Raw genomic sequence first — 26,629 nt, 5'->3', positions numbered from 1 at the left:
TATAGATACCTGAGAGTGATGTCAAAGTCTTTTGTGCTTTTTTCAAGTGTATTTTTAAGAGTTCGTTGCCTAGGTCAGTGCCTTTTTGAACAGAAGCTTAATAAGCATCTGTGGGGGGAAAAAAAAAAGTTCAGAGTATGTAAGTGAGAAGTTCTTAATGTGCTATCAATGGCAATAGCCAAATTACAAATGTTAGTACAAAGAGAACAGAGAACTCTAGGCTCACTTACGCTCGAATAAGGATTTCTTCTGCTCACAGCACCTTTCTCAATTTGCTGGTCCTCCCAGAACTACAGTCTGTAAGCATTAGCCTGTCTGAGGACATAATGCCTTGCACATTTAATTAGCAAAATGAAGTTGCTTGCTGTTAATGTTCTGAGAACTCCATCTTAACTGCATGACACAGATGCTCAGTGCAGAATATTGTGCGTTGGTGCTCTGTTAAATGACATCTTTATTTATGCACAGTATCTTTTGGTCTTTCTAAAACATTCAGGTTTGACTACCCAAGCATGGATTTGCAGTTGCTGCCAGCAAACGTTTTGTTTGAAAGTTGTGACCTTAAATGCAAGGCGCTTTCCTTCCCCCCCACCCTCAATAACCTTTAGGAGTATGGAAACCTTTGTCACTTGTTTTAAATATCCTTACGACAAGTACTTGTAAGCCTGTATGTATTTATAGTAAATATTACACTGTGTTTGTCACCAGGGAGATTGCAGCTATGAACTGGAGATTCAGCCTCACTTACGTATTGAAGACGTTAATGTTCAAAGGAATAAAAGTCATCTTTCCGTGACAAACTCCACATTTGATCAGAAAGCACACTCATCTAGAAAAGACATGGCACACAGATCAAAAGTGAAACCATTTTTACCTGATACAAATGATACTGGGAGTGAATTCTTTACCACGTTTAAAATAACAAAATCGAAGTCTCCCAAAAGAACTCCCGGATTAAATTTGGAAGTGCCTGTGTTGCCTACACATACTAATACTTCAGCTTCTTGTTCAGCAAGAAGGCTTGCTCTGGTTGAAAATACTGACCAGGGCAGTCAAAAGGATGAGGAACTACAGGTGACATTTGACTTAAATGAATGTATTGACCTATGCGACAACAGTGAAAGTACTATAATTCATGAAAGTGCAGCAATAAAGGAACACAAAACTGTAGATAAAGCTTGTAGGTCCCTGGAGACGCACCATGCAGATTCAGGTTATAGTAGCTTCACAGTTGAGAAATCACCTGTGTCCTCTGACTTATTTTATCTTCCTGAATCATATGTGGATTCATTTGCGCTTGTGAGACCATCTGAGGAGCCCTCTTGGTTAAAACAAGTATTTTCCCATGTGAAAAGCCTTTTATCACAATCTCCTCCCTCTTTGAATAAACTTTATGATTTTGAAAACATGATGAGAAAGGAAGAAACAATATGTCCTTTTCAAAAAGTTATTTCTGATAGTTATTCAGAGACACTGCAGGACAAAGTCTTTCCTGCATCCTCAGAAGTTGATTGTTCGCTGCAGCTCTTTGAAAATCCTGAACTGAGAGTCACCAGTGAATTGTGTGCTTCTGTAAGTACCTGTTTTTCAAAAACCATATCATCTTCTGAGACTGCTGTTGTTAAAGCTAAAGAGGAACTTCACTGGAATGACAGCTTTGATAGTCTGTTTGACAATGAAGAATTCACTGAAATTCAAAAGAAAACTCCAACAATAAATCGCACTCTGACAAAGAATCCTTCAAATAAGTATTTCATTCAAAAAGATAAAGAAGATCTTGAAATTAACAAGAAAAATGTGATTATTGATGAAGAGAAGAGTAAACATTTATTTGAAGATGAACACATTTATGACACAAATAATAGAAGTTTTTCTGTGAGCAATAAGCATTTAGTCAGGTCGGATTCAGGCGAGAGTGTTATTAGGCCAGTTGCAGAGCGAGGCTCCGAGTGGTTTACTTCAGAGGTGTGCTGCGTGAACGCTGACAAAACCTGCAAGGAGCAGCCAATAAGCAGTAAAACCACAACCACGGAAATGTCAGGTGATGTTAGTGTGACCGAGCAGTTTCTGGATAACGATGATCTTTATGACTGTTCTCAAGAACTGTTTTCTGTTAACTTTGAGCTGGGATTTTCCATCGAAGAGTATGAGAACGAAATCTTTGAAGAAAATATAAATACTAATGATACCAGCAAATTAAACGGTGCCTCGGGGAGTCACGCAGATGTTAAATCCACTGAAGATAAAAAAAAATTTCTGAATGATAGCTCCAGACTTGAAACATCACCAAAACGGGATTGCAAAAGTCTTGAGAGCAGAGACATTTCCACACCATTGCCATTCCGGAGCAGGAGCATGAATGATAGAGAAGGGACTGAGGATGCTACCACTGCAGTGCCTTTCTTGAAGTCAGGAGACAGAAGAACCAGAAGTGGATCACCTGAAGCTTTGGCTTCTGCACTTTCTACCCCAACAAGTAGAAAGGTTATGAATATTGAAGCTATCAGAAGAATTCCTATGAATGTCTCCTCTAGTGCCAGGAAGGAAATTCCAGAGGTGCCTCTTACAGATAAAGTAAATAAAAGCCCGCGTAGGCGGAACTTTGGGAGTTCAGCCATGGATGCACTTGATTCCCCTCTAGGAAGAACTGAAAACCTTGAAGACACCAACCTTCATAGTTCACGTGTGTCTCCTGCTGAAGGTAGGGATTTCAGTGGTACGGTTCGTTAATACCTTTATGTTAAGCAAATGGAATCCAGTATCTTTTGGATCCTCAATTTGGTTTTATGACTATAGGTGGGAAGGCTGAAAGGAAAAGGGAATAATGGTTGTAATACTAGAAGTTGGGTCAATAAGGAAACTTTCCAGAATCTTAACCCTGCATACGAGCTTAGCTATTTGAGGCTGAAATGCATGCATGTATATTGGAGGAAGTATTCAGAATTAAACCTCTCATATCTCTTCAAGTGCTAACAGTGCAACCATGTGAGACATAACTGTGTGAGCTAGAGCTGCCTTTAAAGCCCTTTCTTAATCTTCTCAGTATCTGATTCCTAATCATCTGGATCTATTGCACTTAGAGTCATAGAATCACAGAATGGTTTGGGTTGGAAGGGACCTTAAAGCTCACCTAGTTCCAACCCCCCTGCCATGGGCAGGGACACCTTCCACTAGACCAGGTTGCTCAAAGCCCCATCCAACCTGGCTTTGAACGCTTCCAGGGAGGGGGCATCCACAGCCTCTCTGGGCAACCTGTGCCAGTGCCTCACCACCCTCACAGTCAAGAACTTCTTCCTTACATCTAATCTAAATCTGCCCTCTTTCAGTTTAAAGCCATTACCCCTCGTCCTATCCCTACATGCCCTTGTAAAAAGTCCCTCTCCAGCTTTCTTGTAGGGCCCTTTAGGTCCTGGAAGGCTGCAACAAGGTCTCCCCAGAGCCTTCTCTTCTCCAGGCTGAACAACCCCAACTCTCTCAGCCTGTCTTCACAGGAGAGGAGCTCCAGCCCTCTGATCATCTTTGTGGCCTCCTCTGGACTCGCTCCAACAGGTCCATGTCCTCCTTATGTTGGAGGCCCCAGAGCTCAACGCAGGACTCCAGGTGGGGTCTCACGAGAGCAGAGTAGAGGGGGAGAATCCCCTCCCTTGACCTGCTGGCCACACTTCTTGTGTTGCAGCCCAGGATATGGTTGGCTTTCGGGGCTGCAAGTGCACATTGCCAGGTCATGTTGAGCTTCTTGTCAGCCAACACCCCCAAGGCCTTCTCCTCAGGGCTGCTCTCAATCCATTCTCCACCCAGCCTGTATTTGTGCTCGGGATTGCCCCAACCCATGTGCAGGACCTTGCACTTGGCCTTGTTGAACTTCTTGAGGTTCGCAGGGGCCCACCTCTCAAGCCTGTCGAGGTCCCTCTGGATGGCATCCCTTCCCTCCAGCGTGTCGACCACACCACACAGCTTGGTGTTGTTGGCAAACTTGCTGAGGGTGCACTCAATCCCACTCTCCCTGTCACTGACAAAGATGTTAAACAGCGCCGGTCCCAATACCGACCCCTGAGGAATGCCACTCGTCACTGCTGTCCACTTGGACATTGAGCTGTTGACCGCAACTCTTTGAGGGCGACCATCCAGCCAATTTCTTATCCACTGAGTGGTCCATCCATCAAATCCATGTGTCTCCAATTTAGAGACGAGGATGTTGCGTGGGACAGTGTCAAATGCTTTGCACAAGTCCAGGTAGATGACATCAGTCGCTCTTCCCTTATCCACCAATGCTGTAACCCCGTCGCAGAAGGCCACCAAGTTTGTCAGGCGTCATTTGCCTGTAATGGAGCCATGTTGGCTGTCACCGATCACTTCCTTGTTTTCCATGTGCCTTAGCATAGTTTCCAGGAGGATCTGCTCCATGATCTTGCCGGGCACAGAGGTGAGACTGACTGGCCTGTAGTTCCCCGGGTCTTCCTTTTTTCCCGTTTTAAAAGTGGGGGTTATGTTTCCCCTTTTCCAGTCAGTGGGAACTTCCCCGGCCTGCCACGACTTCTCAAATACGATGGATAGTGGCTTAGCCACTTCATCCACCAGGTTCCTCGGGACCCGTGGATGCATCTCATCAGGTCCCATGGACTTGTGCACCTTCAGGTTCCTCAGATGGTCTTGAACCTGATCTTCTCCTACGGTGGGCAGTTCTTCATTCTCCCAGTCCCTGCCTTTGCCTTCTGCGACTTGGGCGGTGTGGCTGGAGCACTTGCCGGTGAAGACTGGGGCAAAAAAGTCATTGAGTACCTCAGCCTTCTCCATGTCCCGGGTAACCAGGTCTCCCATTTCCTTCCGGAGAGGGCCCGCATTTTCCCTAGTCTTCCTTTTATCACCCATGTACCTGTAGAAGCTTTTCTTGTTGCCTTTGATGTCCCTGGCCAGATTTAATTCCATCAGGGCTTTGGCTTCCCTAACCTGATCCCTGGCTGCTCGGACAATTTCTCTGTCTTCCTCCCAGGCCGCCTGTCCTTGCTTCCAGCCTCTGTAGGCCTCCTTTTTGTGTTTGAGTTTGTCCAGGAGCTCCTTGTTCATCCATGCAGGCCTCTGGGCGTTTTTGCCTGATTTCCTCTTTGTTGGGATGCATCGCTCCTGAGCTTTCAGGAAGTGATTCCTGAATCCATGCCTTCATATTTTCCTATCATTGTCCTGAGGAATAGAAACTCTACTGATGGATTTCTTTCAGTTTAGTTGCATGACAACTGACTTGTATTTAAAATTTTCTGATTCTAACTTCAGCACAAACCTGATTTGTCTTAAAAATATTGACTGTTTGTAGGCTCTGTTCTATTTTTATTTCCTCCCTTCTCTCTCTCCTTCTGTCTTTTTCTGGTTTAGGACCAATATGCCATAAAAAAATATGTCGTATTCAGATATTGCCAATATATACATGACTATAATTCTTCACTCGTAGGTCACTTACAGGTCATATTTACACCCTTTGTTGTATTTATCTCTGAATAACCTTGAATTACTTTCAGAATAATTCAGGCTTAGTAGTACTCGGTGGGATTCATAGGGCACATTGAGTTTTTTCTGAATGGTTTTCTTACTGTCCTTAAACATTGAAACAAAGCATAAACAGCCCTTTTGGTGGTTAAAGCATCTTTTTTTCCTTCTCTTTGAATTTGTCGGATAGTCATCATATTTTCTGAAATGCTTGATTGTTGAATGCCATCTTTCTTCCTGAATCATCACACCTTCAAACTGATATGTTAGTTTGCTGAATTCAGAAATTGTAATTATTTAATAAAAAATAATAGCACCCCTCTCCCGCCCCCCCAACCCCCCCCCCCCCCCCCAACCCCAAAAACAAAGCCACAAAAAGAAACAAATTGCTGTTTTAGAATTGCAGGGTTAATACTGAACCTGGATCAGGTTGTTAAGGGCTTTGTCCAGTCGGGTCTTGAAAACCTCCCCAGCCAGTGTGTGTTGTTGAAATGATAGTTATTGGTACTTAAATATGTTATTTTAGAAATGGAATGTTTGGGGATTTTGTGCTTTTCCTTAAAGAAATTCAAACCTTTGAGTGATTTAGTCAGAACCAACTCTCCGTCCCACCCTATCCTGCCATACTCCCAAAGAAACAGAGGGAAAAATAAGCCAGAATGCCGTAGCTGCAGTTAATGTCGAGCCTGCTTTGGGGTAGGAAGGGTGTTACAATAGGCAGCGTACCTGTTGCACTGAGTCCAGGCTGTCTCTCTCAGAATTGGTGCTTTGTCATGCCGAATGTGAAGGAAGATCTTGTAGTTCATAAAGGCAGTCCTTTTTAAAAACAAAAAAAGGCTGCAGTTGTTTGAAAAAGAATTGGAAAGAGGACTTTTTAGTGAGTTCTGGTTTGGTTTCGGTGCACCCAAAGGGATACGTATTACAAAATACTTCCAGAAGTGTAACTCTTACTCAACTTCTAAGGGCTTCTTCTCATGGTTTCATTTTTTCACCTCCCTTTTTCTGTACCTGTACTGCCTGGGGTAATCACTTCCACTCAGAGACTCTCCAGGGAAGTGGGATTTATTGTACATCTCAGCTGGAGATTATTTATTTTGATTAACAAGGCTAAAGAGAACAATATTTGCCACACAGATCAATAAGTAATCTCCTTTGTAGGTACTTTCATAAGAGAGACAGATTTTGATTGCTCACTTATAGCAATATTGTATTGTGAACAATGCATTTTTTTGTGAATGTTGTTTACTGTTTTTTCTGTAGGAACCAGCAGTGAGAGTGAAGAAGAGATCGTTTTCCAGAGAAAAAATAGGAAAAAAAAGAATGTTTTGAAGTCTCCTGATGTGAGTCTTAGAAAAAGAAAAAAGAAAAAAAAAAAGACAAGAGAAGCAAAATGACAAGTCAAACACCAAAACAAAAATCCTCTTTGCAATTATACTTATTTCTGTTTACATAGGTTATGAATGATAGTGATTTTGAATCGCCGATTCGTGCCATCAGAAAACGTCGACACCCACTTAACATGGTTAGTAAGTGCTTTGGTGAGACAGAAGAAAAATAATGCAAACTCATTTACGGAGTATATATTTAAACATTTACTCTTTCTCCAGTCAGTAGGCAAGTGTTCTTATTAAAAATATTTTATGCCATCTGACCGAAGGTATATTAGAATGTAGTTGCTTTCCTTCCTTCAATTCTTTCCTGAGGTCTCCAAAAATGACTTTGTAGTTGTTGTTTGGCAGTGAAATATTGTTATAGGCAGGACAGCTGAGCAGCCTCTCCCTTTGTGAAAGGCAGTAAAAGAACCTTTCTTCCACAAAGCTTTGAATCAAAAAAAAAAAAAAATTCATGTCACATTTGACCTGATTTTTCTTCCAAAGAACACATTTTTCTGTTCCTTTTGTATTTAATAAGATGATTAGCATTATTGCATTATTTTGCCATAGCAAATCGATCACAAAAAATCAGGTGTTGCTTGAAAAAACAGATGTTGAAGGATGACTGTGTAATTAAAATCTTGCTTGCTTTAGTCTTATTTATTGAAGTGTTTGTGAAATGTTCCTCTAGTCAGACGTGTCCAGTGATGACAGCATGGATTTTCACAAGAACTCAAGAAGGACCACAAATAGCAGCTCCGCAGCCTATAACAAAAAACAGCTGAGAAGTACGAAACGGCAAAAGGTCAAGAGCAATTACAAAGTATGTGATGTTACGTGTCTCTCTTAAGACGTCGAAGGTCATATTTGGAGCAGTTTGCATTGAAGTTGCAATGTAGATAACTGCTGTGCTTTGTCGTGTGTGTGTGTGTGTGTATGTAAGCGCACATTTGCAACATTGCAAAATCTAGTTCAGAAGAATGCGTCTCTGAACATGAGCAGCACATGTTACCAAACAAAACCAAAAAAAGCGACAGAAAGAGACTTAGTGAGATTCTGCTTTCTGTTCAAACTGCAAGAATGAACTGAAAGTATTTTCTAATTTATCTGTATTTAAATTTAAAAAAAAACCCATGAAAATGCCAGAAATGTTGAGCGCTGGTTTCACATACTTAAGATGAAAATTTACTGTGTCATTGAGTCACTCACTGTGGAGCTTGTGTGTATTTTACGGCCTAAAAAAATGGAGCTTCTGTCTATTTTATGACCTTTGTAGGATCTCATGATACAACTGTATTACAGTAGGCATGCATTTGGGCAGTTGTTTGGTTTTAAGACATTTTTTAGGAGGGTTGAGGCTCATAGCTATTTCACACAAGTTTATTGCAAACATTTGAGATGAAATCTTGAAACACTGGATAATGATCTTAACCCTCACATCCATTGCCTGACTTTCAGAGGAATCTGTAGGGCCCTGTGTAATGATGTTCTGAAGCAAAATAACAATTTACATTATAAGTAGAAGATACTCAAGGATTAGTCAGACTCAGGAAGCTCAGGTTCTTGTCCAGAACTTACACTATTAGGATAGTTGATCATATGAATTTACCACCCACTCTAATGGTTTCCGCTTTGAACTTCTTAAGACAGCAATGGTCCCTCGACCCCAAAGCTTAAATCTTAACTTAGTATTTTACACTTTAATCTGTCACTGCATCAGGAATGGATGCAGGAGAGGATGCAGGGCCAGAATCATATATTCATAGTAAGTTGAAAAGTTCTTCAATATGCATGGATGTGGTTCCGCTAGGCAGAAATTACTGCAATCAGGGCTCTGGGGCACATTATGTTGGATATTTTTAATGTTTTAAACATAATCTTCATTATGGAGACCTCCCTATAGTATCAGTATTTTATGTTCTGGAATACAAAGAATGAGGTCAATGAAAAATCCATTTTTCAATTTTATTTAAACTTTTTTTTTTTTATGTGAGACCAAAAGGTTCATGGAAAGAGAGTGTGTATACTTATAAAATTCTACTCTGACTTCGCATATCATCTTACCTAAACATGCATAGTGATGAACATGTCGGAATTCCAGATCCACAGAAGATCCAGGACATCAAAATTATTCTGATCAGTCCACCACCAGTTACGGTGTTCTGTCAGAAGTACAGGTAATGGAGTTGTAAGTGCAGCAGAGATCTGCAATTAGATTAACGGAGATTGTGAGAAGTCCAAGGTGACCAAAATAGCCGCTGGCACTGAATTCAAAGATTCAATAAATAATTTAGGAACCTGGTAACTTATTGTTTCCCAAGTGTGACCAGACTCTTGACTGTTAGTTTCTGGTGTCACAGTGCTTTTCATTCTGCAGTCTGTCCTCTCCGTAGTCCTTCACAAGTAAGAAGGATTAAGACTAATTGGCAATAGCATTGAGAGTTCTCTCCTGTAAACAGGTGACCTCCTGTGTGTTTCAGAATAATCAAAACTGTTCTAGAAAAGGCACTATTAATAACGCCTGTCATTCAGGCTTACTAATTGGTGTACGCAAATAATTAAGAGACTTAGGAAAATTTAAAATCAGAGATGTCACTTATTGTAGCACAAGATGCCCTAGTCTTCCATGTACTAAACTAAAATTTACAGCTTTGTGCTTTTTATTCAAAGTGTTTTGAAGGCAAACAAATTCTTTTGGAGTAATTGGGATACATAATGTTTTGGGTTTTTTTCACGTTTTACTTTAGTACTTTATAGCTGAAATTATAAAGAAAAAGTTAGCTTAACATGAAGTATCTCTGACAAAACATCTTCCTGAATTCATTTATTTTGTTTCCACATACATTCTTGTGAATGTTTTGTTGTCTGTTTTTGATGGAACTTAGTACCAAGGTTTGTATCATGTCTCCTGGACTGCAGTTCACATGTGAAGTGCCTCATCTTCCCTGAAAGAAGAGCATTTTCTCAGTAATGAGTTGCATTGTCTGATGAATTCATGAAACAATCCTAAGTCCTAGACAGAAAAGGGCAAACCAGTGTGAAGTCTGTACCTGCAGTTTCTAGTGGACTTAGGTTCAGAGTAATTCAGCACTTCTAAATCAAAACAAATTTTTGAAAGCAAATAAAATGAGTAAAACTAGATTTATAAGTTACAAAATAACCTAATATTTTTGGGTAACTTAGCTACAATATGTTAGTAAACTCTGCCTGTACTATTAACTAGTCTAGGTGCAAACAGTGCTACACACTCTGGTTACCTTTGGCCAGTGCTTTGAAATGGACGCCAGCTTCACCCTTCTGTGCTGGTGGGACAGATGTTTGTGCGCTGTCATGTATTTCACTGAACTTTGTGTTCTTTACATTAGCTTTCCCTGTGATGGATTCTCTTTTCAAAGCCAGAAGCCTAGTATCTGTGATCATCTAAGCAGCTGATGTTCTGAAGTCATGAACTGATTTAATCAGAGGTCTCATATGCAACATTAGTTAATAGGGAGCCGGCTTCTAACTAAAATTTTGTTTGGATTTTTTTTCTTTTTTAGAATGCAGCAAGGCAGTTTTTAGATGAAGAAGCTGAGCTGTCCCAGCAAGATGCAGATGATGTTTCATCTGATGAGAGAGATGATGCAGAGAACGAGCTGAACTCTTCACTTGCTCAGTTCCTGAATGATGATGTAGCGGTCACACAAGCGTTAAATGGTGAATGAGGAGAGTTGTTTGTGGTTTTAAGATAAGGGGTGTTGCTTAGCAAGTTGTGTATGATAGGCATGGCCATTCGGTCAGCGAATGTGTCAGCATGCGCCAGCTAATAAGCAGTAACCTCCTCAGCTGTGGTAAATCAGGTGCTTTCCCTTATCTGCTTGTACCTTTTCTTTTTTATTTGCATACGTTTCTCATGTAGTAAGTTCCTCGCTGGAGTCTGTACTGTGTGATAGCTTTGGGCAGGCTGGAGTCAGTTCTTCGAGGACTGCGGGGGCAGGAGATCACCTCTCGCTAAGCGTCAGCCACCCCCTCATACACCATTACGACTGAACAGAAACACAATTTTCCATTTCACTTAGACATTTCTGAATCTTTCAGGTCTTCTGTTACAGAGAAACCTAAAATATGATATGAAATAACAATAGATAAAATTACAGTGTTGACACTGACAGAGCTGAGAAGGTAATGCTGTTTTTTGGCCGAGATGGTTTACTTACCCCTGTGCGTACGAACTTTGTCTTTCCCTGGGATATTTGCATGATGGAATCATTTTATTACCGTTTAAGATTCCCAGATGTTTCTGAGGATTTTCCTCCTCCACTGAAATTGTGAGTTGTTCCCTGTAAGATCCTGTGTGGGCTTCAGTAAACCCATCCCTTTCTCATACAGTCTCTGAAATCGGTTTCTGTGTCCGTTTTGGGAGAGACTTGCAACATTGAAAACTGAGTGACTGGGGTTTCCTGTGGCTAATATTGCCCTTCTCCCTGCTACGGGCATCCAGAGCTCTGCCTGCGGAGAAAACCTTCTACATGGCAGCTTTCATGACAGCAAGCTGGGTGGACCTAGTCCTTTGCTTTGGGATTTTCAGCAAAGTCTGGAGAATTGCAAGTTTTTGTTTTGTGAAATACAGGGTTTGGGAGACTATAAAGGAATTACTTCATATGGAAAACATGATGTAAGAATAATGAATTAAAAATAATATCCTTAATAATACTGTATTCTCTTTTATCTTCTTGTTTTAACTCAGACTGTGAGATGAAAGGAGTTTACTTGAAATCTGTGCGTAGTCCAGCTCTTGGCAATAGATACAAAATGGTTCATCGTGAATTCAACAACATGGCGATTTTCTCACAGGTATGAAACGAAATGACTGCCGTCCTTGTGAAATTCCGATTGCGCGTCACCATATTTAGGTTCTAATCCTACCTTGAAGTGTGGTTTGCAGCCTATTGTTGATACATAATAAGTTCTAACAAAAGACTTTTGACTTCATTTTGATTTTTAAGTTAAAATGTGCAGACGCTTATGCTTTGATAGAAGCATACACACCCCGTTCTTCAGCTGGAGAGAGGCTGTCCACCAGTCTGAAGTGAAAGCGTCCCAATCCCTAGCTGTCTTTTCACTGAAGAGCGGAGCTGTTATGGTGATCATTGTTGATCGATGTAGGATTGCACGGTGCTGCCAGGGTCGGAAGCTTATCTCCCCCTCTCCGCTGTCTTCCACTGTCACAGAGGATACTGACTGACATCTTCTGAGGGAAGAGTCCTCTCACCCAGCGTGTGATGTTTCCGGTCTCTTAACCGACTTCTCAATTTGGTGAAACAAGCAACGCCCAAGAAGAGGTGTAACAGTTTGGGTGTATGCCTCTTACCCAGCTGTATGTCAGATTGCCCTGTGCTCTTGTTGCCAGACAAACAGCAGTGCCAGTAGATCAAATTTTCTCTAGCAATTACAAGGTTAGTTCCCGAAATGTAAGTTTGGAAACATTTACGAGAAAATAAGGTAGCATATATAACAGCGCTTGTTGCTGCTCCTCAGCTCTCTCTGGCAGGGTGCCCCTTGCTGGCCAGTGTCCTCAGTGTTGCTGGAGGCTGACCCTTTACGTGGTCCCCAGATGCTAGCTGTGCCCCTGCCACGCGGGGTAACTACCGAGCACGAATGACTCTCCAAAGCAGATCCTTAGCCAGGCTCTTGCCCTATTACATACAGTATCATTAGGCGCTAATTCTGTGTACTCACAAAAGTGCCAGTGAAACATTGCTGGATTATCATAACGCAGCTTCTTTCGCAATGTTAACTTCTCATCCTGGCTGCTCCCGGCTTGGTTCGGTGTCTGTCACACCTGGCTGTGTTCCCCCTCCATGTGAACGCTGCATGGTGCTCAGCTGAGACGTTTCCTACATGATCTGTCTTCTGGGTTCTGTTTTACTCTGAACTCTTCATACATCACATAATATAAATCACTTGTACAGTATTTTTTAGTTACTTAATTTTCCCTTGTTATTTCATAGTGACCAAAGAAATCACAGAACTGGAAAAACAGATGCTCAGGATGGTTCCTTATCTCCCCCCCCCCCCCCGGTTTTTTTTCTGTTTCCTGTATTCCTGGTTTTTATATCACCTTCAGCAAAATAAAATAGAGATCTATATTTGATGAAAAGGATAAAACTTTTTTTTTTTTTTTTTTTTGTTAATACACAAGAATTTAGGTTGTGCTCACTGATTATTTGCAAGCAGATAAGAAGAATGCATGGGACTCGATTTCCAAGCAGCCTCGGCTTACTATGTCAGTTTGGTTGTTGTTTCAGTTGAGGCAGTGTGTTGCTGAAAATGCCAAGCTTTTACACATTGCAAAGGCATCATAAAGTGCTTCTGCCGGCAAGCCTTGGGCATGTGCTGCGGAGTTCGCTGTGCACGTGGTACAAGGTGTGGAAGCTGCCTTTCTTCCTGCAAACCACAACTTGTCCCGAGTGTGCAAGCGTGGCAGTTCAGAGTCCGTCCCCCTGTGCAGAGACACGCAAAGGAGATATTCCTGTCTGTAATTCCAACCTGTTTGATAGTAGTATTAGCGAGTGAGTCTCGTTTCTATTGTGATACTACAATTAATATTCCCATTAAAAGCTTTCTGGTGATGAATCATGGGCCTGACCGAAATCTGAGTGTACGCTCAGCTACGAGTGTGTCGGGCCCTCCAGGGAAGTAGCTCAGGAACTGCAGAGCCTATTCAGCAGGGGAGGTTTGAGGGGCGTGAGAAGCCCCTAGGCCCCACAGTACTTGTGCGCAGGATGGATTAGATGAGCAAAGTGCCTTTATGTAGAGGAGGAGCAAAATTATTACAGCGTTTCAAAACTTACTGGGTTTGGTTTTTTCCCCCCCCCAGATTCCTGAGCAAGACCAGGCTTATGCAGAAGACAGTTTCTGTGTTGGAGACGAGGAAGAGGAAACTTGCAAAAAGAGTGAATCTAGTGAGGAGGAAGTGTGCGTTAATTTTGATCTCCTAAATAATGAGAGTTTTACTAGTGGAAGAAAACAATACCTCACTCGCCGCAGAAAAAAATTAAACCAGGCCAGGATGGAAGGGAACTACTCTGTCCCAATGCAAAAGAAGAAACCGTCCCGAATTATTGTTCTCAGTGATTCCAGCGGAGAAGAAACAAGTGTCAGCAATGAGAAGCCCATGAAAACAGACTGTTTCAGGGCAGAACAGGAAAATGCTAAGTTACCCAAGTCTTTGCCTTCAGTCTCTTCTGCGCAGCACAAAAAAGTTGCTGGGGAAATCATTGTTCGTCAGTCTGTGGAGGATAAGAGTCAGATGCTTCTCGGCTTGAAAGCTTCAGTATCTGAAATGCTGGATTTCCACCCAGACCATCAAGTCAGGGGCACGTGCTTTCCACCAGCTGTCACTAGTTCTGATTCAGGGAAGGAGGATCTCCAGGCTCCCACTGAGGTCGGTGTCAATTCAGAACAAGGACCTTCCTCTCACCTCACGTTTTGCTAAAGAATCCCACCCGGGGGGAACCTGTCCTATTGCACGGTTGTTTTGAGGGCTGTCAGCAATACAGCAGCAAGAGTGAGTGTGCTTCTGGTGATAAAGGAGCAGGTCCGTTCTGCTTGTACTGCTTTACGTCGTCTCCCTTTTCTTTGGTAGAGGAAGCTTTTGTACTCGCAGGACAACTTGGAGAGTATCATAGCAGTCAAGAAATAAAAATTGGGGATTAGGTACTATCCTGAGTCTGATAATCATGGAGGAATATGGATCTATTTCAAATAGTAGAGAGTGTCCACTACTTCTTTGGTTTTTGTAGTTATAAAATACTTGTTCACTGTCCTAAATTAAGACCCTTCATCATCTGAGGTTGGATTCCTGATCTCTTACACTTCTCTGCCTGACTTGTACCGTTTACAGTATTTGGTTTTTGTTGAACTCGTTAGTGAAGGCTGCAGGCTTTTGTCATTCAAGCTGCTAAATAATTAGATCAACTAATTTGGGATATTGTTTATAGGGGATTAAAATGTTAATCTGAAAGTATTAATGTTTTGCAATATCAAAAAATGCCTTTTTTTTTAAGATTAATTGGATTTAAAAAAAAAAAACATGGAACAAAGCATATCTGTTAAGCATCAGTATTTGAAAACCATATTTTTTTTTATTGGCATGTTGTTCTTTGGCCTTAGGCTTCTGTGTTCCCTTAAAAATACTGTGTGATTTTCAACATTTACAGGTGGAAAGTTCTTTGAAGAACACCTGTAAGAGCACTTCAGTTCCATCTTGTTCTGCTTCCACAAAACCCTCTTCAGCCACAGCTCTGTTTTCACGTGCCCCTCTGGAGAAAAAACCTTCACTCTCTATCCTGGTAGACAGTCGTGAGATCTCCTCCGGAGCAGAGGTGATTTCTTCCTTGAAGGCAGTTCACGGAGTAAAGGTGCAGGTTTGCTCGCTGAGCAGCAGCGATTACATTGTGAGCAACCGCATGGCTGTGGAAAGGAAATTCCTGTCAGAATTGCTGAACTCTGCGAACAGGAATAAAGTCACCCAGCGGATCCAGCGCCTGCAGAGCATGTTTGAGAGAATATGTGTGATTGTGGAAAAGGACAGGATTAAAGCGGGTAGGTGTTCCCAGGCGGGGGCAGCGTGGGGACGCACTGGTCTCTGCTCAAGGCTTGCACTGGCCACGCCGGCTTCGTGTATAATACGGGACGGAAAGTAGATTGAAACCCTGTATTTTAGTCTCTGTAGGAGTATTACATTAATAAGGTCACCAGCTGAACATTAAAATTTGTTTTGCTTTTGAGGGCCATTTAATATAGGCAGAGATACACAACTGGATCCAGAGGGATACCTCGCTTACTAATTACTGAGGCAGGGAAAAGCAAGTTAACTCAAACGTTATTAACTGACCATATTAATATGTGCAAAAAACCCCCCAACTTCAAGACTGATTTCAACAAAGAAGGTGAGAATAGCAGAATAAAGGAACAAGCACAATCTTAGCTATGCTGGGCACTGAAATAATAGTGGACTCAAGAAAAATATTTTTTCTAGCAGTAACCTAACGAGTGGTATCGGTCAAACTGTACAGGAAAACTCTCACGGTTTAGAACCAGTGAGAATGGTAGCTGGCCTGAACCCGCCATCCCGCATGCTAAGTCCACGTCCAAGTTGTAGAGACCAAACCAGGTAATGGCTGCTGCTTGAACAAGCAAAAGATAATCAGCTGAATGAAATCAGTTTTTAGAAAAAGACAAAAAGAGCACTCCTTGTCGTGGTTTAACCCCAGCCGGCAGCTAAGCACCACGGAGCCGCTCGCTCACTGCCCCCCCACCCCGGGATGGGGGAGAGAATCAGGAAAAAAAAACCTCGTGAGTTGAGATAAAGACAGTTTAATAGGACAGAAAGGAATGAAAAACAATGATAATGATAATAATAATAATATGACAATAGCAATACTAAAAGAATTAAACTATACAAAGTAAGTGGTGCACAATGCAATTGCTCACCACTCGTTGACCGATGCCCAGTTAGTTCCCGAGCCGCGATCCCCCCTCCCAGTTAACTCCCCCCAGTTTATATACTGGGCATGATGTCATATGGTATGGAATAGCTCTTTGGCCAGTTTGGGTCAGCTGTCCTGGCTGTGTCCCCTCCCAGCTTCTTGTGCCCCTCCAGCCTTCTTGCTGGCTGGGCACGAGAAGCTGAGAAATCCTTGACTTAGTATAAACACTACTTAGCAACAACTAAAAACATCAGTGTGTTATCAACATTCTTCTCCTACTAAATCCAAAACACAGCACTATACCAGCTACTAGGAAGAAAATTAACTCTGTCCTAGCCGAAACCAGGACACTCCTACAAAGAGTTACTTTGGGAAGGCTGTGTCTGAGCTATTGCCTATTGTGTCACAAAGCACAGAATGGAGGAGTCTCAAAGACACCTCCTGACTTGATTAAACATTTGTAGAAAATTCGGGACTATTTCTTTAATTTATATAGTTTGGACAAGCCATTTGTTTTAATCCTAAGATCCAAATTATGCAATCAAACGATTTTACTAAAGCTGTCTATTCTCAGTGCCATCTAGAAAATAATTGAGAGGTCTTGCTTGCACCTGCTTCACGGAAGATGGAACTAGAGCTCACAGCTCCAATTAAATTACAGATGTTCTGGGATATAAAACTCCACTATTGAAATCAAATTGTTGTGGATGCAGCTTTGTTTTTGTGACATAAATCTAATTTATTGATAGTTCAGATATGGAAACAATAATAGAATTGGTCACTGAAGATGTAGCTTCTCAGAGGGGGCTGTAGATAAGTGGATTGCATTTGAGCTGCCTTTTTACCCCGCTGCTGAAGTTGTCGTTAATTTTCATCGGTTTTGTCCAGTTTTTCTCATTACGCTGTTTCCAGAGTGCTGCCGGTTTCTTATTTGACAGTGTTCAAGTGCATTCTTACTTTCGTAGCTTTACCAAACGTCTTCCGATTTGGTCTGTCCTGTTGTTCATCACCTGCTTATCATGTGTTCCTCCCAACCATCTCTCCTAATGACATTTAATTTGTAATTTCACTGTGAATTCCTAAACTCTGCCTCTCAAATAACTGAGTAAATCCTGCTCCTATGACCCCTCCTGCCTCTTTTCCTTGAGATGTTTTCCCTAGATGAGGGAAAGATGGTTTTGGTTGTGAGTTCTCAAAGCAGGGGATCTCTGAGCCATTTTGCTTTGCGAGTGATTGAGATTAGATTTTTCACAGTAATTTCGCACTTAAATCTCACTGAGTTTTCTGTATTTTCGCTCTGCAGGAGAAACGTCGCAATTTTTCCAGAGGACGCAGTACTACGATGGTGTGCTCTCAGCCTTGGTCCAGGCTGGGGTCCAAATTCTTTTTAGCTCTTGCCAAGAGGAAACTGCCGGTTTGCTGAAAGACCTGGCTTCGGTGGAGCAAAGAAAAAACGCTGCCATTCGCGTGCCAACGGAGGTGGAGGGTCACAAACGGGAAATGCTCAACTTCTACCTGAGTATTCCTAACCTCAGCTACCTGGCTGCTCTCAATATGTGCCATTACTTCGACTCCGTGAAGAAGATGGCCAACAGGTAACGGCAAAGATGTATGGCAAGTGCTTTGAGGCCTGACTTCTGCCCTGCCTTGTCCGGGACCTCCTGCTGGGGTGGTTGCTCAGGGAGATCCTTTCTGTGCCTTTCTGTTACTGCCAGAGCTCCCCAGGAGCTTTCGTGTCTCCACATCAGTCCTGCTCTTGATGCATTTCTCAGTCTCTTCAAGCTGAGCAGACCAGGGCAATGACACGGGCTCTGCTTCCACCGTCCCTCCTACCGCCCCACCTTTTCCTTTCCCCTTTCATAGCATTCCATTTCCTCTGCCGCTTTCTTAGCCTTGCTTAGTCTGGTGTGCTCACAGCACTCAGAAACCTGGAGAGAGGTGACCGCCAGCAGCTCGTGCCCTTCCTGTTGCTCTCTTTACGCGGGACACTTCTTGCCCACTGGCATTTTCCCCTTTTGTCCCGGTATTGTCCACTGGACTCCAAGGAGCTGCAGCTGAGGTGCCCTCTTGCTGTGGTCTCTTACAGCTCCCCCTTTGACATCGCCACCGGCGCCCAGGTCAGCCCGCAGAAGGCAGAGGAGATCTACCGCTACCTCCGCTACGGTTTTGACGTGCAGATGCTGCCCGAGAACCTCTGCGCTAAGGGGAGAAGCAATGCAGCTGCCAAGAGCTGAGGGGAGTGAAACTTGGTTTCTGGACCCCCAGGCTGTTTTCTTTTAACTGCACTTTACTGAGTTTTGATTCACTGTAAAATATGTAAATAAATCCTTGCAGAAACACCAGGGGCTTTTGGCATGCTCCATCCACTTCTGCCTGTCACCTAACGGCAGGCTGTGTCTCCCCATCTGTCTCCACCAGTGTCATACACTTGCCCGCTGTGTCACACAGACTGGTGCCTCCACTGCTGCCCAGGCAGAGTTGGCTGTTGGCACGGGGTGAATGTGTAGAGAGAGGCACATGGCTCTGTGGGCAGGGCTGTTGTTTGTTTTGCTGGGTATGATCATTCCAAAATTCCTTTAAAAAGGAGAATGAGGGCTTTTTTGGCAATTTACTTTAAGTGTTTTGGCAAAGTAAAGCTTTCTGGCTTAGGCAGGAAGGTGGTGACAGAGGGGAAGGAGCCTACCTGCAGTTACTTGCCACCTACTGCGAGATAGGAAACATGGGTACCAAGGAAAAAAGTGAATTGCCAGATGTTCCTTGGTCTTGCCCACAACACTGAAAAGGTTTACTAGGTTTGAAGTGGAGATGGATGGGCCCAGGGCAGCAAGTAAGTTCCCTTGTTCTTTGGTGACCTCCTGATCTCCTCTCCTGGCCTCGCCACTGCCTCCTGCTCTGGCTGCAGGTGGAGGTGGCCGCCCAGGTGAAGCCTTCCTGCAGCACACAGCTTGGCTGCCGTGGGACAGGCTGCAGCTTGTTGCTGCCACGCTGTGGCTGCCTGGCAAAGGAACAGGTTTTTTTATTCCTTCCCATCCCTTTCCGGAGCGTGTTTGTGAAGAGGCCCGTGCAGAATTGAGGGGAATGAACAGAGAGAGATAACCTTGCTGACACACGAGGTGTGCGGGTCTAATATAGACCAGGGACAGGCTGGATGTCAGCCATTCATGCCTATTTAAAAACAAAAGAGGATGAAAACTCACAGGCCCAGATAACAAGATAAACAAGACTGATGGATAGCTTGTGAATGCTGTTTCTCCCCCCCCCAAAGAGTCTGATTCATATGTGAGTAAAATAAGGTTGTCCTTTTTTATTACATTAGGAAATGTAAAAATTCAAACTCTCAGAGGAAATTAAAAAGCAACTCCAATTAGTTACAGGCTGTACCATTATAAATTTATTGTACAGCCGTATTTCAAAAAGATATTTTATCTTAAAATGAATCAAAACTTGCCAGTAATTGGTATCCATGTACATTTCTCCCTCCCCCAGGAGAAACAGGGCAAGGGAAAGCAGAAGCCTGGGCAAGAACGTGCCACATTGTACACATGGAAAATGACAGACATTGCTGGATAGGCGGCAAGATGAGAACAGTGTTAAAACACATAAAAACACTGCAGGTCAAGGTGTCCAAACTGAACTCTTAACATCACAGGAATACCATCTCAGATGGCTGGCCAAACTCCTTTGCTTCGTACGAGAGGCATGTAAGCGTTGAACTAATAAAACCCACCAAGTTCATTAAACAGAAAAATAGGAATCATCCTGTTCTTCATCTGACGAATCCGCTGCCTCAGCCACAAAGAGCTTCCCTACAACAGAGGTCTCTTTCACGTCTGCAATAAGAAAAACAGGGGGATTGTTAGTGTGTGTGCGCCTGAGCTTGAAAAGCAGTTACAGAAGGTCGAAAAAGCAAAGACACTTAGGAGAAACAGACTGCAGAAAAATTATTAAAGGCAAACATTGTGGACACCCAACAAGTCAGTGGCGATATGAAAGTCAGCGAAGGAAGCTAAAATGAAGGAGGAACAAAGAGTACTTACTTTTATCAAAACTGAACTGGGTTCTGTGCGAAGCTGGCGTACCAAGCACACCTCCAGCCTGATAAAAAGGACACAAAGGCTCTGCTCAAACAGCTGCCACAGCACCAGCACAGGAACGTCACAACAGCGGGGCGGGGGGAACCGGCACAGGCTCGGTCTTGTACTGGAATTGAGCTGCCCTATCGCTATGCTACATTTTCACTAAAAATTTAAACTGTTCAACTACCACAAATGCTTTCGCTGAACTAGAGGCACAAGCCATTTTTCTGCTTCTGGGATCTCGGCTTTTCACGGAAAAGCTGGAAGAATTACAAACCCTAGGATACTGAAGGAATAAATACATACATTCAGGGACTATCTGATACAAGGTGAGAATTACTGTTTCCCTTCCCACTGTACGGAAGACTGTTGCAAGAACTTAACGTACCTCAAGATCACAGAATTCAAAAGCAGTTACAAATCCTGAAAAAAAGCAATGTATTTAATCCTGACAATCTATAGCTCTTTTCCAACAAAAAGAACTTTTCTCCAACTGAAGTAGATACGCAAGCCAGAAGTTTGGGATGAAGTAGAGGAGGGTTCCTCTTTTCCGTCTTGAATATACACAACTAGTCTGTGACCCCGGGATTTTTTTGCCTGCTGCTTAGCAAAGCTTTGCATCGTTAAGGTGGAACTAGGCAACGTTCAAGGAAACCAGCATTACCGACTTCTTCTTGACGTTGTCCCAGGTGCCTCTGCTGCCCTGTGTGTTCTTCTGCATTCTGAACACGTGCCTGTCGTAATTGTTCCTGCAGACGTAATCAAGCACGTTAGCGTCACTGGTGTGCCGCCTACGGAATCCGCTGGATACAGTTAAAGGCATTATACATACAGCTCTAATTCAGAAAGAAAATTAGCATGGCCATTAAAAACAGTCGTTGGTCAATTAAATATAACAGCAGCTCTGGGAGTGTAACAACACAGAAATGTTTAATTAGGTCACATGCTAGAACTCTTAATGCAAGCATCAGACAAAGCTGCATCATCTTCCCCGATGAAGTTCATTTCTTGTCCCTTGGGTAAAATGCCACTTACTCTGCAAGTTTCGAGATGATTCCAGCTTGTTTCAGTAAAGCCTGAAGCAACTGGGTTAACAGGCTAAGACTCAAAATGAGCAGAGAAACCTCTGCTGAGGCTGAAGCCCAAATCACTGCCTTCTCCAAGAGTAAAAGGACGTGCGATCGACTTGGTTTTCGTGGCCCACGCTTACGTGAGTAGCTGAAACGGCACGCACTGTCAAAGGAGAGAGCTTTCTCTGAACAAATCCCTCAAGGACTGCAGGATTTCCTATGCATGCTCTAAGGCTGGAAGCGAACTGGTGTCCCAGTTCCAAGAGTGATCTTTCTCAGAAGACAAAAAACAATCTTGGGGAAGGAGAGAGAAAAGGGATAATGAGAAAATAATGAGAAAGGAAAAGGTTAGCAGAGGGACAGTGGTACGAGTTCCTACCTGTTGATGGGTACCAGCATACCAGGGCTGATATGCTCACACTGAGGGGTCTTCACCATAGGGAAGACAGCTGAGGAAGGTGTGATCGGGTTGTCCGTAAGCGCAAAGTCATCGTCATCATCGTCATCTTGGCTTCCCCGGAACGTTGGCAACTACAAAGCCACATCAGAGCAATCAATGACCTGCCCTTTTTAACAAATATCTGCTGAAAAGGCTTCTCACAGCTCTGTCTCAGAGTGGCAATAGGACACAGCCTCTTCACGACTCTGTGAACCTTGGTCATGTCCCTCTTCCCCAAACGGAGGAGTCTCGGACTCTCTGTTCTCTCCTCAATAGGCAGTCGCTCCATTCCCTTGCTCACTTCGGTTGCTTTTTTGACTCCACTACATCCCTCTTGAGATGCAGAAGCCAGCAATGTGCACAGTACACTGAATGCAGGCGTGCAAGGACTCGACAGAGCAGCCAAGTGATGCCTCGATCCTGGATCTTAATACTCCTCCCGTTGATGCCCAACATTTTGCTTGCCTTTTTTGGCTGCTACTAGACATTCAAAAAATAATTTCCGATTAAAATTACAAGCTCAAAGCTGACCATTACTTCTCAGGAGGAGGATTTCAGGATTACTCAGTGAAATTCTGGTCCTTCCATTTTGAAGAGAGAGGAGAACAGGAAAGGACCAGAGAGGAACAACATGGCTGATCAAAAGCACAGCAGGTCCTGGGCGGGGGGCGAGCTATAACTGGGCATTATACACCCCGCAACAGGGGTGAACGGGCACCAGGACAGTTGTTCGCTGTCTCTTCCCCCTGAGGAGGACAAAGGCAGCAGATGCAAGTTCAGAACAAATAAAAGACGATGCTTCACACAGCAATTCATTCAGCTGTGGAACTTAGCACAAGAAATTGCAGATGTGAAGAGTCTGCACGGGTTCAAGGAGGGGCTGGGCTCGTTCATGGAAGGGGAATCCGCTCGTGACTCCTAAATACACAGAATTTCTCGCTGGAGGTATACCTCTCACCACACACGACAGAAGGAGGTTAGTTTCTTTTGCACAGCTCAAGCTAGGCAAAATGAATTGGGGGGGGGGGGGGGGAGAAAAGGAGAACTCCCTTTTGAATCACTGGCTGAAACTGTATTCTACCAAAAGAGGAGTCTCCTGGAGAACCCCTCTGCAAAAACAGGGTGTCTTGGACGTGGATGCATCGATTCTTTCACAGCCAGTCTGCCCATACTAGTCACAGGGATTTCTCCATAGCACCCTGCAGTTTATAGAAAGCAATGAAGTTAACACTGCTTAAATTTTGACTTTCCAGTGAGCCATGGCGTTACTCTACTTCTGGATGCGTGCCAGAATAAGAAATGCACTGTTGCTACAAAGAAATCTGACAAAAGAACAAATGTATTGAGAGACGCAGAGGTGCGGTTTGGAGTCCCTGCCGGAACCGAGGCGCTAGCTTTAACAGGCAGAGCTAGCTTGGTCAGGTAACGGCAAAAAGATGAATCATGAAATACACTTCAAAAATTCTCTATAGGGGAAAAAAAAAAATAAAAAAAGTCATTCTCCTGACAAATGAGTGGCTTTCTCTTTACAAATTAAAACAGAGTGTTAATGAACATCTAGAGTGCATACTCGCGCTTCACCGCAGCTAAGTGGAGGTGTATCACAGAGATACAGTAACGCTTTCCAGCTCCGGTGCTGCATCTGCTGGGTGTGTTTGGGAGCTGCACATGGAACGGGAGGGGAGGGCACTCCTCCTGCTCTGGTTGCTGAAAACGTGCCTAGCCACAGCAACAGGGCAGCTCTTCAGCCCAAACAGGCAGCAAACAGGAGAGCAAGTAAACTCCTTACAGGAGTAAACTCGCCTAAACAGGGCGAGAGGGAACAGAACTCACAAAGAGAAACCCACCCACAGACAGCATCGAGAGGTAAGTGGTTTTAAATGTGAGATGTGCTGAGAGGAGAGAAAGAAAGAAAATCCTGTTAAGTATCAGCGTGACTTTAGAGAAAGTCCCCGGTTCCAGAGCACAAGGATCCAACGGTCAGCCCCAGGACAGCGATATCACCGCACAACCAATGCTCCACAGCGTCAGAAGTTCCTCCCACACAGAGGCAGAAAGGACACCCCTCCCACAGACTGGTTTTACACATCCATTCAGCGGTAATGCTCGTCTGCAGAAGCCACGTTCCACACATTCTCACTGCCGGCAATCCAAGTGTTGCAATAACAAACCAAGGAAATGAGCCTCTTCCCCCAAATCCACAAGATTTTATTGATGGAACTGAACCAGCAGACTTGTGACACACCCTTGAAATACCAATCGGAAAAGCATACACATATAAACGCTGTTTTCCCAGATTTACCTTTACTCTCCTATTCTGAAAGGGCGTCGCAGTGAAAATATCATCATGGTTTCCTTCGGCAAATGGTCCAGGAAATCTCTCATCTGCTGCTTTCTTTTGAAGGTCCCCACTTTGGCAGTTATCATAACCGGCTCTTTCTTATCTACACGAATCAAAATATTAATTGTTCTAAGACATCAGTTATGTAGCATGGTTTTAAAATTCACTCACTACAATCAATGCTAGTGATACAGAGTCCAGTCTCTCCTTTGTGGAAATGTCTTAGTGCTTCTTTCTAATCCTTGGAGTTCTTATACAATTGATGCTTTCAAAAAGCATTTCTCTACGACATCTAAATCAGAAGCTTACTCTAGGGCCTTACGTAGCCATTGCAAGTGTCATACATCACCTGTTTTATTACAATTTTAACAATTATCCACGCACCTGCATTTCAGAGACAAAAGACACTAAGATTTATCACCCATGTCAAGAGGCATGAAGTGTTCAAACAAAGGCTCTGCTGCATAGACACTGATTTAGCATCCTCGACACAAGGTTTATGGAATGCTCATCTGAGACTTCACCATATACAGTTGTATCCTTCACAAACCTTAATCTGATTACTGCACCTAAACAGTGAGCCATTAAACCTACTTGAAGGAAAAAAGGACTTTGTCACTGCCACTGGTGTATGTATTCCTATCCTCTGCTTTCCATTACAAGTTACTTTCTGGGCAAATTTAGAAGAACATCTTCCCAGTATCCTCATCTTCAGACAAAAACTAAAATAGCTGCTTACGCGGACGATCAAGTAAAGAAGAAAATTAATCCACAGTTCACAGATTTGCAGAAGAACAAAGTATTTTTCTATCTATGCTAAGATTCGTCATTAACAGGATGCACTCGCCTTCTGAGAGAAGGCCAATGAACAGCTCCTAACTGCCAACATAGATCCTTGCTCAGTATTGTGCAGGACTGCATTTAGTCCTTTGCTTTGCTACAGTCATTTTAGTATTCAAAAGGCCCGAGTGAGTCCGAGAGGTCCCAAACATTGCTTTCCTCAAAGCAAAAAACCTTAAAAGCACTGTGGCAGACTGACCCTTTAGGAACGCTCGCTAACCAAAACAATTGTGTCTTCTATTGAGCTGCAGTCTGATAATGTCAAATACCAAGGTGAAACAGGAAAAAATTCTCTACAGGAGACCAGCAGTAGAGAAATGAACAGCAACATTAGAAAAAGCTTTCATAATCACAGAAGTGCAGGGAATTTTGATACCACGATAACAGTCAAAATAAGATGGTTTCTGTCTATGCTCCAAAATGCTCGAGAACAATACCACCACTGTCAAATTCATTACAAAACTGATGCCCAGCAGATTCTCCCACAAATTCTGTAGCTGCAACAAACATTTCAAAGAAACACTCAAGTAAAAATAAAACGCATTGTCCTGCACTTGAACCCTCAGTCTGCTGCTTCTCCAAGCCTGCATAAAATCACAGTCCACTGACGTCAAGGGCAGGGAAACCTGCTGACATCACCTGGTCTGTTCTGCATTACGGAGGCTACGGGACTGGAGCCAAGCATTCCCACGTCAAGTCCAGTAACTGTGAGTAACCCGGATCACCTCGTTTGGACAGAAAAAATGATTTTAATAATTTCAGTAAACAGAGACTGATGCACAAGCTTTAACCACTGAGAAACATCACCAGAGTCGTCTTTGCCCACAGTTGTGTAACACTTAAAGCTTCAGCTTTCAGTGGCTGAGTGATGGCATCTCTTTGTCAGCTAGAGGAGTTGCTACCAAACGGCTTTCCTTACCTAAGCACTTACTAAAGTTATCGTATCCTTCTCTGTGTTAAATAACTGGATTGAGCATCTCGTGCCTTTCACTTCAGGGCGTACTTGCTCTCCGTAAACATGAATTACTGACTTCTGAACTGGACAGAAAACAGCAGCAGGCACGTCAGTGCCAGACTCCAGAGAACGTAACTTTGCTGTTCTGACTCCACATTGCCCTTAGCGCATCCAAGCACCCCATATCCTTTTTGGATAGACAGTTTTACAAGCAGCTCGTTATCTACTAGGCCTCCAAGAGCCTCTTAAGATATAAGTGGTTATTTTCCCTTAGGTGGCAAGGCCAGTTTAAGTGTTCCCATCGTGCCAAAAACTAGGAAACTCTAAAAATAGAGTCTTTCTCTTCTTGTTACTTCAGTCATTTATGACATCCTCCAAGCTCTGCAGCAAACCTTTATACTATAGAAGATAACCTCCTTCATTATCGGACCCTGATGTGCGTTTATGTCTGTATCTCTCATTACATAATAAATACTGCATTTAAAATTATTTAAAGACAGCAAAATAGCCAGAACCCAGATGTCAGTACCTTTCTGTTCTGGTTTTCCTGAAGTGGTGGTCTTCTTGGCATGCGCTTTGGAACC

At 43.2% G+C, this 26,629-nt stretch overlaps 1 protein-coding gene across 1 annotated transcript in view; it reads left to right on the top strand.

Annotated features, from left to right (window-relative positions):
* The window catches only part of FANCM (FA complementation group M), an 82,932-nt gene extending 64,198 nt beyond the window's left edge, over positions 1-18,734 (top strand). The window contains exons 15-24 of the mRNA XM_050897461.1: positions 709-2,701; positions 6,739-6,818; positions 6,932-7,000; positions 7,543-7,674; positions 10,391-10,547; positions 11,578-11,684; positions 13,711-14,277; positions 15,053-15,437; positions 17,628-17,919; positions 18,411-18,734. Of these exons, the coding sequence (XP_050753418.1) occupies positions 709-2,701; positions 6,739-6,818; positions 6,932-7,000; positions 7,543-7,674; positions 10,391-10,547; positions 11,578-11,684; positions 13,711-14,277; positions 15,053-15,437; positions 17,628-17,919; positions 18,411-18,558 (3,930 nt within the window). The 3' untranslated portion in view covers positions 18,559-18,734. The remainder of the gene's footprint in view (positions 1-708; positions 2,702-6,738; positions 6,819-6,931; positions 7,001-7,542; positions 7,675-10,390; positions 10,548-11,577; positions 11,685-13,710; positions 14,278-15,052; positions 15,438-17,627; positions 17,920-18,410) is intronic.
* The last annotated feature ends 7,895 nt before the right edge of the window (positions 18,735-26,629 follow it).

This window comes from Gymnogyps californianus, chromosome 5 (genome assembly GCF_018139145.2).
Source record: "Gymnogyps californianus isolate 813 chromosome 5, ASM1813914v2, whole genome shotgun sequence".
Classification (NCBI taxonomy): domain Eukaryota; kingdom Metazoa; phylum Chordata; class Aves; order Accipitriformes; family Cathartidae; genus Gymnogyps; species Gymnogyps californianus.
Note: the sequence above shows the minus strand (reverse complement) of the source record. Positions and strands in the feature narration are given on the sequence as shown.